The following is a 15,343-nucleotide window of genomic DNA, read 5'->3' on the forward strand; positions in this document are numbered from 1 at the left end:
CAACATTCTGGGTCAAGTGGTTCTCAAGTTACTAACCGGAAATGGTTTTCAATGTTCGGGCCCCCTGTAATCTTGACCTTTAATGGAGTGACCCCAAAATCGATAGGGGTCATCTACTTTGCATGTACAATCATCCTATGAAGTTTCAACATTCTGGGTCAAGTGGTTCTCTAGTTATTGATCGGAAATGGTTTTCCATGTTCAGGCCCCTTTGACCTTGACCTTTGACAGAGTGACCCCAAAATCAATAGGGGTCATCTACTCTTCATGACCAATCATCCTATGAAGTTTCAACATTCTGGGTCAAGTGGTTCTCTAGTTATTGATCGGAAATGGTTTTCAATGTTCGGGCCCCTGTGACCTTGACCTTTGATGGAGTGACCCCAAAAACAATAGGGGTCGTCTACTCCAGCAGCCCTACAACCCTATGAAGTTTGAAGGTTCTAGGTCAAATGGTTCTCCAGTTATTGCTCGGAAATGAAGTGTGACGTACGGAGGGACGGAGGACGGACGGACGGACAGGGCAAAAACAATATGTCTCCTGGGGGAGACATAATTATAAGACTGATCTACTGCACATAAACAGATTCCTTTATATAAGACAATATAAAGTGATTTATTTGAAAGGGAAGAAATATTTATACATACCCTCCACCATTCTACAGCAGTCATAGGGCTTGGTATAGCCATGAACCTCTTTGCATATCTCAACTTCCTACCCTCAGAACCTAAAATGGAAATGGGCAGTTGTTAGGCTCAACAGAAACCATAAGTGGTAAATATTTGGTCTGTGTCAGTCACACAGCTGAAAGGTCATGGGCTAAGAAAAGAGCAGGGGCAAGAGTAAAGTTAAGACCAATTCAGCCATAACAACAATTATTTACTAGTATATGGAACAGAGGTATACCTGTGTGTTTTGGGAAGAGGATGGTATGGCCTCACGAACTTGGAGTAAAAATGCTTATCATTACTTCTCAGAATAAAATATCTGTTTGAAATCACTCCCAGACTAAAACACACCTGTAACTTGAAGAAAGTTCACACTTACTGTTACAATGTGGAAGATCTACATAGTCTATCTCTTTCCGAAGTGTTTCATATGTTGTTATTACAATATCCTGCTTGGCCAAGGTACGAGGCTGAATAAATCCTTGTTTATGTACACCATTATACATCTAGAAATAATAAAGATGAGAAGCTCATTTTTTTCCAGGGACACACTGTGATGGACAAAATTTCATACTAATGCACAAAACTTACTAAAGATTTTTTATAAATTCGTTTTGAAAAAAGAATGCAAATTGCCATTTAACTCATCCTCTATTCTAATTCATGACTTCATGTCAATTTATAGACACTTTAACATGTATATAATTAAGCTTTGTATGTGCCAAAACTGCACACATAATTACAGGCACTTGTTCAGTAGAGACTGGCTATGTTTTGCTGTCCCTTGCTTCTGCAGTACTATTACATGTAACTGTCTAAACAGAGTTTAATATAAAATTTCAGTGTAAAACAGTCACTTACAAACACGTTGATGGCCTCCTTTTTGACATGTTTCAATATTTCCTCCACCCACTGGTGAGCTATAGAGAAAGGTGAGATAATCAGGGTTGCTCCTGAAGAAATGGGGTCCTGAAACATACATCTGAGTTCAAAACTAATTCTTTCTGGCATATTTTTAAAATACATTTTTTTCTGAAGAATTAAACAGAATAAGACAACTCTGCACTAACATGACTGGTTTGATATAAGTATACCATTGGGAAATTGATATCCAACATGCATACAAATTACTGTATGAAGTTTTAATCCACTACATACAGCTGTTACTGAGATACTGCTTGATTGGTAGTTGTACACAAAACATTAACAGAATTTTCTAAGTAAATAAAGTGCCATTATTTGAACAAGAGCTCGTCGAACATGAAATGCCCCCCTTGATGCATTCAGTAATTGCACAAGGAACAGAAATTATATGCTCACTGTAAACAAAAATGCTACCATTCTGGTTTAATCTGACCTTGACCTTTAACCTATTAACCTAACAAGAGATTACAGATTGATCTTGGCGCCATCCACTGAGCCATTTTTGAGTTCCAAATTTCAAGACTAGCTCAAGGTCAAAATCAAGGTCAAATTTCATTTAGGTACAAAACAATGTGTATGTGGTCCAAATTTGAAAGCGGTGGCTTGAGAAATGTGAAAGCAGGTCACTAGATCAATTTCAAGGTAAAGTTCATTTCGGTAGACAGAACTATGCTTGTGCCATAAATTTGGAGGCTGTAGCTTGAGAAATGTGAAAGTAGGTAATAGATAAAAATCAATGTAAAATTTCAATTCAGAACACAAAAATATGCATGCAGTCCAAATTTGAAGCCTGTACCTTCAGAAATGTGAAAGTAGGTCACTAGGTCAATCTCAAGATCAAAGTTCATTTCAGTACACAAAACTATGCTTGTGGTCCAAATTTGAAGGCTGTAGGTACAGAAATGTGAAAGTAGGTCACTAGGTCAAGATCAAGGTCAACTCATGTCAAGGTTCATCTTGCCACTCAAAACTATACATGTGGTCCAAATTTGAATGATGTAAGTTATGGACATGAAGATTCTAAGTTTTTCCCTATATAAGTCTATATGAACCATTTGACCTCTGAGGCAGAGCCATATTTGACCCAAGAGGGATAACTTGAACAAACTTGGTAGAGAACCAATAAATGATGCTACATTACAAAATACCAACGCCACAGACTTTATGGTTTGGACAAGAAGATTTTCAAATTTTTTTCCTATATAAGTCTATATAAACCATGTGACCCTAGGGGTGGGGCCATATTTGACCCCAGGGAAATAATCTGAACAATCTTGGTAGAGGACCACTAGATTTTGCTACATACCTAATATCAAAGCCCTAGGCCCTATGGTTTTGGACAAGAAGATCAGAAACCAATTAACTGTTCCTAGCCAATGTGACCTTGACCTCTGACCTAATGACCTCAAAATCAATAGGGGTGATCTGCTGGTCATGGCCAACCTAACAATCAATTTTCTTGACACTAGGCCCAAGCGTTCTTGAGTTATTGCCTGGAAACCATTTTACTGTTCCTGGTCACTGTGACCTTGACCTTTGACATACTGACCTCAAAATCAATAGGGGTCACCTGCTGGTCATGATCAACCTCCCTATCAACTTTTGTGACCCTAGGCCTAAGCGTTCTTGAGTTATCATCCGGAAACCGTTTTACTGTTCAGGGTCACTGTGACCTTGACCTTTAACATACTGACCTCAAAATCAATAGGGGTCATCCGATGGTCATTACCAACCTCCCTATCAACTTTCATGATCCTAGGCCCAAGTGTTCTTGAGTTATCATCTGGAAACCGTTTTACTATTCAGGGTCACTGTGACCTTGACCTTTGACATACAGACCTCAAAATCAATAGGGGTCATCTGCTGGTGATGACCAACCTCCCTATCAACTTTCGTGACCCTAGGCCTAAGCGTTCTTGAGTTATCTTCCGGAAACCGTTTTACTGTTCAGGGTCATTGTGACCTTGACCTTTAACATACTGACCTCAAAATCAATAGGGGTCATCTGATGGTCATTACCAACCTCCCTATCAACTTTCATGATCCTAGGCCCAAATGTTCTTGAGTTATCATCCGGAAACCGTTTTACTATTCAGGGTCACTGTGACCTTGACCTTTGACATACAGACCTCAAAATCTATAGGGGTCATCTGCTGGTGATGACCAACCTCCCTATCAACTTTCATGATCCTAGGCCTAAGCGTTCTTGAGTTATCATCCGGAAACGGATAGGTCTACATTCCGACCGACCGACCGACCGACATCTGCAAAACAATATACCCCTCCTTTTTCAAAGGGGGGCATAATTAAACTCAACCAAGAGTTATCTAACTTTGTTATTTCAGTAGGTTTAGTGAGTTGGAAGCCTTGTTTCAATCTAACATATGCAATTGTTCATAAGATATGAACTTGCAACCGAAACTTTAACCGAGGTGTGACACCAACAATGATGCCGACACCCGAGTGAATAGAACAGCTCTCACTATTCTTTAACCTTTGTCCCACTGGCGGCAAGAGATTTTGCCTTTACGTCCATACAGGCTTATCATGGTTTCTACTGTTCACTATTCAGTCAGTAAATTTTCAGTGAACACCCCTTTCAATAATAAGTGGTACTGCCCAAATTGAATGATGGACCAGTCCATTTTAGAAATATAGCAGGGTAAAGGTAAACAGTACCTACCGAAGCAACATGACAGTGTGGACATTTGAACTCCCCCCTGTATGGATCCTTTACATCATAGTTGACACATTCAGCATGCTGCCACAGATGGCATTTTGTACACTGGACTGCATGCTTCCTCTTCCTTCTACCTCTGTGTGCCTCTAAGCCTGTAGCACCACATAAACATTCAAATTCTGCCTTATGAACCTCTGGCCTTTCTGTGAAAATATTCTTAAATTCTTTTGTATGACCAGAGACTGTTTCATTTCTGATTCTAGAACCACTTTGACCCTCTGTATCTATATCACAGTCAGTTTTTTTATCACTAACATTCTCTGCAGTTTTTAAATCATTGTGATTTGATTGGTCCATTCTTTTCAAGTCTCTGCAATCTGATTGGTTACTTGTTTCTGAATTTAGATCAGGTGACACTTTTTCATTATTCAAATCAGAATAAATAAGTGTATCATCATCTGAATCTGATGAGAAAGAACTGATCCTTTTCCTCTTTCTTTTTCTCTTCTTCTTTTTGTTACCTGTTTCTACCTCAACCAGGTCTGAAATGAAAAATTACAAAAACTAACAGTAAATTGAACGATACATCACAAAATCAAAGTCTACGACATGGCCATCCTGAACTTGTATTTTAATACTTTAAACTATTGCTCTTGTATTTACTCTCATCATATTCAAAAGAAGAGTTTTCATACTTTAATACTGCAAAATCATTTGAACCGTGCCATGGAAAAACCAACATAGTGGGTTTGCGACCAGCATGGATCCAGACCAGCCTGCGCATCCGCGCAGTCTGGTCAGGATCCATGCTGTTCGCTTTCAAAGCCTATTGGAATTAGAAAAACTGTTAGCGAACAGCATGGATCCTGACCAGACTGCGCGGATGAGCAGGCTGGTCTGGATCCATGCTGGTCGCAAACCCACTATGTTGGTTTTCCCATGGCACGGCTCATTAAATTTCATGGTTTGGGCAAAAAGAGCTATTTCACTGAGGTATTAATTTGTGTATTTCAAACTTTGAATATAAAATGAATGGAAATATTACCTGTTCACTGAGAATTAAACTTGTGGATTCACTAAACCATGAAATCCATGAAAACCAGTAACCCACAAATATTAACAATTTCTCAGCATGCAATCACGACCTCTTTTTTGGTCGGAAAATATTGGTAAGAATTTCATTCTGCAAAACAGGATGTAGCACATCACTGTTTGACCACAATATCATCTTCAATAAAACTGAAATATGTACCTGTTTATTCAGATAAACTAAAAGCCAATTTACTTTGGATATATGCTATGTTCCGAGGGAAATAATATGTTACCTTCAACAACTGGTAGTGGATCTGGTAGTGGAACAGTTTCCCGTGGATTATGAAGCATACATGCCAGGACCTCTACGGTTTTCCCCAGACCCATCTCCTCCCCTAATATACCACCAGGAGGGGCAGGGACACAACAGGGACGCTCCAGCAAACATCTAGAAAACAAGAGGACCATGATGGTCCTGAATCGCTCACCTATCCCCACATGACCCAGTGTTGAACTGAGTATGACGTCGTTATTTCTATTATTTGACATAGTGACCTAGTTTTTGAGCACATGTGACCTAGATATCATCAAGATAAAAAATTCTGACCAATTTTCATGAAGATCCATTGAAAAATATGGCCTCTAGAGAGGTCACAAGCTTTTTCTATTATTTGACCAAATGACCTAGTTTTTGAAGGCACGTGACCCACTTTTAAACTTGACCTAGATATCATCAAGGTGAACATTCTCACCAATTTTCATGAAGATCTCGTGAAAATGTGGCCTCTAGAGAGGTCACAAGGTTTTTCTATTTTTCGACCTACTGACCTAGTTTTTGACCGCACATGACCCAGTTACGAACCTGACCTAGATATCATCAAGCTGAACATTCTCACCAGTTTTCATGAAGATCCATTGAGAAATATGGCCTCTAGAGAGGTCACAAGGTTTTTAGCTCACCTGTCACAAAGTGACAAGGTGAGCTTTTGTGATCGCGCGGCTTCCGTCGTCCGTGCGTCCGTCCGTCCGTCCGTAAACTTTTGCTTGTGACCACTCTAGAGGTCACATTTTTCATGGGATCTTTATGAAAGTTGGTCAGAATGTTCACCTTGATAATATCTAGGTCAAGTTCGAAACTGGGTCACGTTCCGTCAAAAACTAGGTCAGTAGGTCTAAAAATAGAAAAACCTTGTGACCTCTCTAGAGGCCATATATTTCACAAGATCTTCATGAAAATTGGTCAGAATGTTCACCTTGATGATATCTAGGTCAAGTTCGAAACTGGGTCACGTGGGGTCAAAAACTAGGTCAGTAGGTCTAAAAATAGAAAAACATTGTGACCTCTCTAGAGGCCATATTTTTCATGAGATCTTCATGAATATTGGTCAGAATGTTCACCTTGATGATATCTAGGTCAAGTTCGAAACTGGGTCACGTGGGGTCAAAAACTAGGTCATTAGGTCTAGTAATAGAAAAACCTTTTGACCTCTCTAGAGGCCATATTTCTCAATGGATCTACATGAAAATTGGTCAGAATGTTCAGCTTGATGATATCTAGGTCAAGTTCGAAACTGGGTCATGTGGGGGTAAAAACTAGGTCAGTAGATCTAAAAATAGAAAAACCTTGTGACCTCTCTAGAGGCCATATTTTTCATGAGATCTTCATGAATATTGGGCAGAATGTTCACCTTGATGATATCTAGGTCAGGTTCGATACTGGGTCATGTTGGATCAAAAACTAGGTCAGTAGGTCTAAAAATAGAAAAACCTTGTGACCTCTCTAGAGGCCATATTTCTCAATGGATCTTCATGAAAATTGGTCAGAATGTTCACCTTGATGATATCTAGGTCAAGTTCGAAACTGGGTCACGTGCAGTCAAAAACTAGGTCAATAGGTCTAAAAATAGAAAAACCTTTTGACCTCTCTAGAGGCCATATTTTTTAATGGATCTTCAGGAAAATTGGTCGGAATGTTTACCTTGATGATATCTAGATCAAGTTCGAAACTGGGTCACGTGGGGTTAAAAACTAGGTCAGTAGATCTAAAAATAGAAAAACCTTGTGACCTCTCTAGAGGCCATATTTTTCATGAGATCTTCATGAATATTGGTCAGAATGTTCACCTTGATGATATCTAGGTCAGGTTCGAAACTGGGTCACGTGGGGTCAAAAACTAGGTCAGTAGGTCTAAAAATAGAAAAACCTTGTGACCTCTCTAGAGGCCATATTTCTCAATGGATCTTCATGAAAACTGGTGAGAATGTTCAGCTTGATGATATCTAGGTCAAGTTCGTAACTGGGTCATGTGCGGTCAATAACTAGGTCAGTAGGTCGAAAAATAGAAAAACCTTGTGACCTCTCTAGAGGCCATATTTTTCACGAGATCTTCATGAAAATTGGTGAGAATGTTCACCTTGATGATATCTAGGTCAAGTTTAAAAGTGGGTCACGTGCCTTCAAAAACTATGTCATTAGGTCAAATAATAGAAAAAGCTTGTGACCTCTCTAGAGGCCATATTTTTCAATGGATCTTCATGACAATTGGTCAGAATTTTTTATCTTGATGATATCTAGGTCACATGTGCTCAAAAACTAGGTCACTGTGTCAAATAATAGAAATAACGACGTCATACTCAGTCCAACACTGGGTCATGTGGGGATAGGTGAGCGATTCAGGACCATCATGGTCCTATTGTTTATTATTGGCCGTAGGGAAAAACTGAGACCACTTTCATGTGGTACAACATGGATGGCACCTCCAATTTTTAGGTGTATTTTGACATATCTGTACCTTGTAAGAATTTTTAGCTCACCTGTCACAAAGTGACAAGGTGAGCTTTTGTGATCGGGCGGAGTCCGTCGTCCGTTGTCCGTCCGTCCGTGCGTGCGTCCGTAAACTTTTGCTTGTGACCACTCTAGAGGTCACATTTTTCATGGGATCTTTATGAAATTTGGTCAGTAGGTCAAATAATAGAAAAACCTTGTGACCTCTCTAGAGGACATATTTTTCATGGGATATGTATGAAAGTTGGTCTGAATGTTCATTTTGATGATATCTAGGTCAAGTTCGAAACTGGGTCACGTGCCGTCAAAAACTAGGTCAGTAGGTCTAAAAATAGAAAAACCTTGTGACCTCTCTAGAGGCCATATTATTCATATCACAAGATCTTCATGAAAATTGGTCAGAATGTTCACCTTGATGATATCTAGGTCAAGTTCGAAACTGGGTCACATGCCATCAAAAACTAGGTCAGTAGGTCTAAAAATAGAAAAACCTTGTGACCTCTCTAGAGGCCATATATTTCAAAAGATCTTCAATAAAATTGGTCAGAACATTCACCTTGATGATATCTAGGTCAAGTTCGAAATTGGGTCACGTGCCTTCAAAAACTAGGTCAGTAGGTCAAATAATAAAAAAACTTTGTGACCTCTCTAAAGGCCATATTATTCATGGGATCTGTATGAAAGTTGGTCTGAATGTTCATCTTGATGATATCTAGGTCAAGTTCGAAACTGGGTCGCATGTGGTCAAAAACTAGGTCAGTAGGTCTAAAAATAGAAAAACCTTATGACCTCTCTAGAGGCCATATATTTCATGAGATCTTCATGAAAATTGGTCAGAATGTTCATCTTGATGATATCTAGGTCAAGTTCGAAAGTGGGTCACATACTATCAAAAACTAGGTCAGTAGGTCAAATAATAGAAAAACCTTGTGACCTCTCTAGAGGACATATTTTTCATGGGATATGTATGAAAGTTGGTCTGAATGTTCATCTTGATGATATCTAGGTCAAGTTTGAAAGTGGGTCACGTGCCATCAAAAACTAGGTCAGTAGGTCAAATAATAGAAAAACCTTGTGACCTCTCTAAAGGCCATATTTTTTATGGGATCTGTATGAAAATTGGTCTGAATGTTCATCTTGATGATATCTAGTTCAAGTTCGAAACAGTGTCATGTGCGGTCAAAAACTAGGTCAGTAGGTCTAAAAATAGAAAAACCTTGTGACCTTTCTAGAGGCCATACTTGTGAATGGATCTCCATAAAAATGGGTCAGAATGTTCACCTTGATATCTAGATAAAATTTGAAACTGGGTCATGTGCCATAAAAAACTAGGTCAGTAGGTCAAATAATAAAAAAAACTTGTGACCTCTCTAGAGACCACACTTTTCATGGGATCTGTATGAAAGTTGGTCTGAATGTTCATCTTGATAATATATAGGTCAAGTTTGAAACTCGGTCAACTGCTGTCAAAAACTAGGTCAGTAGGTCTAAAATTATTAAAATCTTTTGACCTCTCTAGAGGCCATATTTTTCAATGGATCTTCATGAAAATTGATCTGCATGTTCACCTTGATGATATCTAGGTCAGTTTCGAAACTGGGTCATGTGTGGTCAAAAACTAGGCCAGTAGATATAAAAATAGAAAACCTTGTGACCTCTCTAGAGGCCATATTTTTCATGAGATCTTCATTAAAATTAGTGAGAATGTTCACCTTGATGATATCTAGGTAAAGTTCAAAACAGGGTCACGTACCTTCGAAAACTATGTCAATAGGTCAAATAATAGAAAAACCTTGTGACCTCCCTAGAGACCATATTTTTCAATGGATCTTCATGAAAATTGGTCAGAATTTTTATCTTGATAATATCTAGATCAAGTTCAAAACTGGGTCACATGAGCTCAAAAACTAGGTCACTATGTCAAATAATAGAAAAAACGACTTCATACTCAAAACTGGGTCATGTGGGAAGAGGTGAGCGATTCAGGACCATCATGGTCCTCTTGTTCTATTTTTAGACCTACTGACCTAGTTTTTGACCCCACGTGACCCAGCTTCGAACCTGACCTAGATATCATCAAGGTGAACATTCTGACCAATATTCATGAAGATCTCATGAAAAATATGGCCTCTAGAGAGGTCACAAGGTTTTTCTATTTTTAGATCTACTGACCTAGTTTTTAACCCCACGTGACCCAGTTTCGAACTTGACCTAGATATCATCAAGGTAAACATTCTGACCAATTTTCCTGAAGATCCATTGAAAAATATGGCCTCTAGAGAGGTCACAAGGTTTTTCTATTTTTAGACCTACTGACCTAGTTTTTGACCGCACGTGACCCAGTTTCGAACTTGACCTAGATATCATCAAGGTGAACATTCTGACCAATTTTCATGAAGATCCATTGAGAAATATGGCCTCTAGAGAGGTCACAAGGTTTTTCTATTTTTAGACCTACTGACCTAGTTTTTGATCCAACATAACCCAGTATCGAACTTGACCTAGATATCATCAAGGTGAACATTCTGAGCAATATTCATGAAGATCTCATGAAAAATATGGCCTCTAGAGAGGTCACAAGGTTTTTCTATTTTTAGATCTACTGACCTAGTTTTTACCCCCACGTGACCCAGTTTCGAACTTGACCTAGATATCATCAAGGTGAACATTCTGACCAATTTTCATGAAGATCTTGTGAAATATATGGCCTGTAGAGAGGTCACAAGGTTTTTCTATTTTTAGACCTACTGACCTAGTTTTTGAAGGCATGTGACCCAGTTTCGAACTTGACCTAGATATCATCAAGGTGAACATTCTGACCAACTTTCATAAAGATCCCATGAAAAATGTGACCTCTAGAGTGGTCACAAGCAAAAGTTTACGGACGCACGCACGCACGCACGGACGACGGACGCCGCGCGATCACAAAAGCTCACCTTGTCACTTTGTGACAGGTGAGCTAAAAATCAAGATAATTAAATTAACAAATTCAAATATACAGTTCGTATCACATTCTACTTGTAACAGGATACAAAGACCTGTAACCTCAGTGCAAAAAGATCTTAACTGCAATGACATTGAGAAATGAAAAAATGATTAAGCAATTTTTGTGTCAAAAAAAGCGTATTAAAAATTAAGATACATGTGAAAAATTACTACTCACACCCCAGCATATTTGTGAAAATGCAGCGTCTGACCATCCATCGTTACAATCTTCTTGTATAGTATATGCAGATCATCTGAAATATGAATTGCTTGTGTAGAACAGAGACAGAAATGACATTAACTGCTATGGAGTACACTAAATGCTCCTCTTGAGTTGCCATATAATATGTTAAATGCTCATGTTACATATTTACATTAAATGCTCAAGTTGAGTTGCTGTGGAATACATTAAATGCTTAAGCTGAGTTGTCATGGAATACAATAAATACTTCTGTTGAGCTGCCATAGAGTACATTCTAAAATGCTTGTCTCTGTTAAAACACTCTTACGTTAGAATGACATCACGTTAACATGCGGTGACGTCAAAGTTTTTGTTGCGACCAAGAAAGAGCGCTTCTATATTTTATCTACTGTTTCAGATCAAGAGCATATTAGAATCAAAATAGTTTATAGCAAAAGAGTCTTTTAACACTATTTATATACTTAGGCGTGATACGTCGTACAAATAATTTCACTCGGGCTGCGCCCTCGTGCAATTATTATGCCCAACGTCTAACCGCCCATGTGCATAAATAGTGTTAAAGCACTCTTTTGCTATAAATTATTTCTTAATTAAACACTCATGTTGAGTTGCCATGGAGTACATTAAATGATCCAGTTGGGTTGCCATATAATACATTAAATACTCCTGTTGAGTTACCATGGAGTACAATAAATACTCCTGTGTAGTTGCCATATAGTACATTACATGTTACTGCTGAATTGCCATGGAGTACATTAAAAGTTCCTGCTGAATTGCCATGGAGTACATTAAATACTCCAGAGCTGCCAAAGAGCCCATTAAATGAAGCATTACTTTCATAAATTACAGCCTCTAACTTGCACAAATGTCAGTGACTTTAAAATATCTCACTTTTAAAACTAGGGATGGGAACGAATATCCGAATATTCGAATATTCGAAAATCGGTCGAATATTCGAATATGAAAATCAAATTCGAATATTCGTAAATTATTGTATATTTTTTTTTCAAAATAAGTATCATTGATTTTGGGTAACATGAGCATGCTAATTCTACAGAATAAAACCATGTCATGTTTGTTTATCGCGTATCAAAAGATGTCCAATTAACAAGAAAATAGCAATGCATAATTGGCAGGGGCCATCGTTACGGATTAACAGTTTGCAACAGACCCCAGGCGTCAATGTGTCAGATGCATGTCAAAAGATGTCCAATTAACAAGAAACTTGCAATGCATAATTACCTGGGGTCATCGCTACGGATTAACAGTTTGTATTAGGCGTAAATGTGATATCTTTTTATCTTTTGTTCATTTTTATTGGCACCTGTTTTATGTAACAAGTTGTAGAATTATTTTTTTTTCGAAAACAACACCAAACTTGTAGATATTGTCGATCTTTTCACAATATTTTGTATGACGTTTCAGACCATCCGCAGGATCGGTTTTCATCCGCCATCGGCCGTATTCGAATTAAATTTTGAAGTACTTTATAATAAAATCAAGAAATAACATATGATTGATGCATAAGTTCATGTTGAAGGAGGTTTAAGTCTGCCTTACTTGCTTTAACACGACGATTTTTACACGCCGATTGAAAATTTTCAAAATGGCGGCGGTAATACAACAGCGCGTCACGTGTTTAAATGGGACGACCTGCTATTTTTAGATAAAATTGCGACGGTCTAAATTATAATCGTTTTGATTTTTTGTATCATTTTGAAGCTAAAACACTGAATTAGTTAAATCTGTTCATGATTATTCTGACATAATCGTGAAATAAAACGCTAGGATCGGCAGGTTTTGCTAGGTAGGAACGGGTTACCCGAAACAAACATTTTTTGGCCTTATTACGTACGATGATCCACGCTTTAAACAAATGAATACGTTGTGTATATGCCAATCACTTAATAAGAATTTAAAGCTTCCATTAAAACAAACCGAATATTCGAATATATTCGAATATGGCAAACCGAATATTCGAATATTGATTTCAGTATTCGTTCCCATCCCTATTTAAAACATAAACAACTATTTACCTTCAGAACTATCCTTAACTTGTACATGTCTTTCTTTTTCCAACATCCATGTGATAGCTTGCTGCTGATATGGTCGTAACCTAGGTAACAGGTCTGGATGCTGTATACCTGGGAGAACCTGACCGAATCCTGCCATGTGCCATTCTTTAATCACCCTGTATAGCTCATCTATGTCATGCTTCTTGGTATACGGCAGATCATCATAATCTAGATATAAACATACAATAAAATTCTAAAAAATTTAGATCATGCATGTAGCATTTATCAAAATGGACATCCTTACAATGTCTTGGAAAGCTTCAATATTGAAGAGAAAAAAAAAGAGAAAAAAATTGAAATGTATATTTAAAACAATAATAATGCCTTGAGGTCTGTGTCTGTATCACTGTTATGAAACTAGATGAATGCAATGACTATGATTGCTACAGGCTTTAAGGGAATGAGCAACATTACTGATGGTTTCGAGGATCCAAAGTTAACGAGAGCTATCACTAAAGGTGATGAATGTACCCCCCGCATGCACTGACACAGTACATTGAATTTGACACACACAAGACTGCATAATTATGTGGACTGTATGTATACAGTATAGTAACAAAAAACAAGCAAATTCGATGAATTGGAATCCCCCGCAGAAAGGGTCAGAGTTGAGGAACAGCAAAAAAATATATCCTGCAAAAAGTTAAGAATGTTACCAAGAAGCAAATAATTTCATAAGTCAAATCAAATTAAAAGAAAATGAATGGTTTGTTTGGGTGGGGGGGGGGTGGGGTGAGGATACAACAGTTTACATGTTGGTTATAAATATTGGTAGAAAACGAAAAATGAAAAAAAAAAAAAAAATTGGTGGGGGGGGGGGGGGTGACCAATGTAAGGTGGTGACCAGGTGTAGGTACACAACATCACATGTTTATAATAAATGTGCATGGAAAAGAATGGAAGAAGTTTAATGAAATTCTTCCAATTGGTTGGTTTGTTATGTACAGATCTGTGGATTTTTAAACAATTAAAGGGCAATAACTAAATGGAAAATTGACCAATCGAAAAAAAATTTGAAGGGCATCGTCGCAGTATCTTGGTTCATGTCTGTTTCAAGTTTGTTGAAATTCTACCTGCTAGTTACCGAGAAATTGCTGCAGACGGACATTTTTCATTAAATCAAGGGCAATAACTCTGAGGGAAATTGACCTATCAAAAAAAAAACTTGTCAGGCATCAGCGCAGTATCTTGGTTCATGTCTATTTCAAATTTGATGAATTTCTACCTGTTAGTTACTGAGAAATGGCTGCAGACAGACATTTTTTATTAAATCAAGGGCAATAACTCTGAGGGAAATTGACCAATTAAAAAAAAAAACTTGACGGGCATCATCGCAGTATGTTGGTTCATGTTTATTTCACGTTTCATGAAATTCTACCATGTAGTTACTGAGAAATGGCTGCGGACGGACGGACTGACGGACGGACGGACAACGCCATTTCAATACCCCCCTCCCGATTTCATCGGCGGGGGATAACAAAGTCCCATAACTATGTAGAATATTTATCTAAAAGAATGTAACATGCGCCATGCACAACTAGGGTTGGTACTGATCACTTGTGTGAAGTTTCATTGAATTGTGTGCAAGGGTTTGGTAGATTAGGCATGCACAAGATTGCATATGCAGGCTGTATGTACTTAGTATGTTAACAAGAAACAAAGTCCCATAACTCTGCAATTTTTGTCGCTGAAAGAACCTAACATGCCCCATGCACAACTACTGTTGTTACTGATCACTTGTGTGAAGTTTCATTAAATTGTGTCAAGGGGATGAGGAGAGATGGTGCGCACAAGATTGTGTCTATGTATATAGTATAGTAACAAAAAAACAAAGTCCCATAACTCTGCAAATTTTTTTTCTGAAAGAACCTAACATGCCCCATGCACAACTACTGTTGTTACTGATCAGTTGTGTGAAGTTTCATTAAATTGTGTCAAGGGGATGAGGAGAGATGGTGCGCACAAGATTGTGTCTATGTATATAGTATAGTA

At 38.1% G+C, this 15,343-nt stretch overlaps 1 protein-coding gene across 1 annotated transcript in view; it reads right to left on the reverse strand.

Annotated features, from left to right (window-relative positions):
• The window catches only part of LOC128553423 (E3 ubiquitin-protein ligase SHPRH-like), a 49,573-nt gene extending 35,516 nt beyond the window's left edge, over positions 1-14,057 (reverse strand). The window contains exons 1-7 of the mRNA XM_053534567.1: positions 13,313-14,057; positions 11,253-11,328; positions 5,599-5,753; positions 4,277-4,815; positions 1,531-1,638; positions 1,049-1,175; positions 649-728 (exon numbers count right to left, since the gene is read on the reverse strand). Of these exons, the coding sequence (XP_053390542.1) occupies positions 649-728; positions 1,049-1,175; positions 1,531-1,638; positions 4,277-4,815; positions 5,599-5,753; positions 11,253-11,328; positions 13,313-13,448 (1,221 nt within the window). The 5' untranslated portion in view covers positions 13,449-14,057. The remainder of the gene's footprint in view (positions 1-648; positions 729-1,048; positions 1,176-1,530; positions 1,639-4,276; positions 4,816-5,598; positions 5,754-11,252; positions 11,329-13,312) is intronic.
• Between the last annotated feature and the right edge of the window lie 1,286 nt (positions 14,058-15,343).

The sequence above is a fragment of the Mercenaria mercenaria genome, unplaced genomic scaffold, assembly GCF_021730395.1.
Source record: "Mercenaria mercenaria strain notata unplaced genomic scaffold, MADL_Memer_1 contig_3809, whole genome shotgun sequence".
Classification (NCBI taxonomy): Eukaryota; Metazoa; Mollusca; class Bivalvia; order Venerida; family Veneridae; genus Mercenaria; species Mercenaria mercenaria.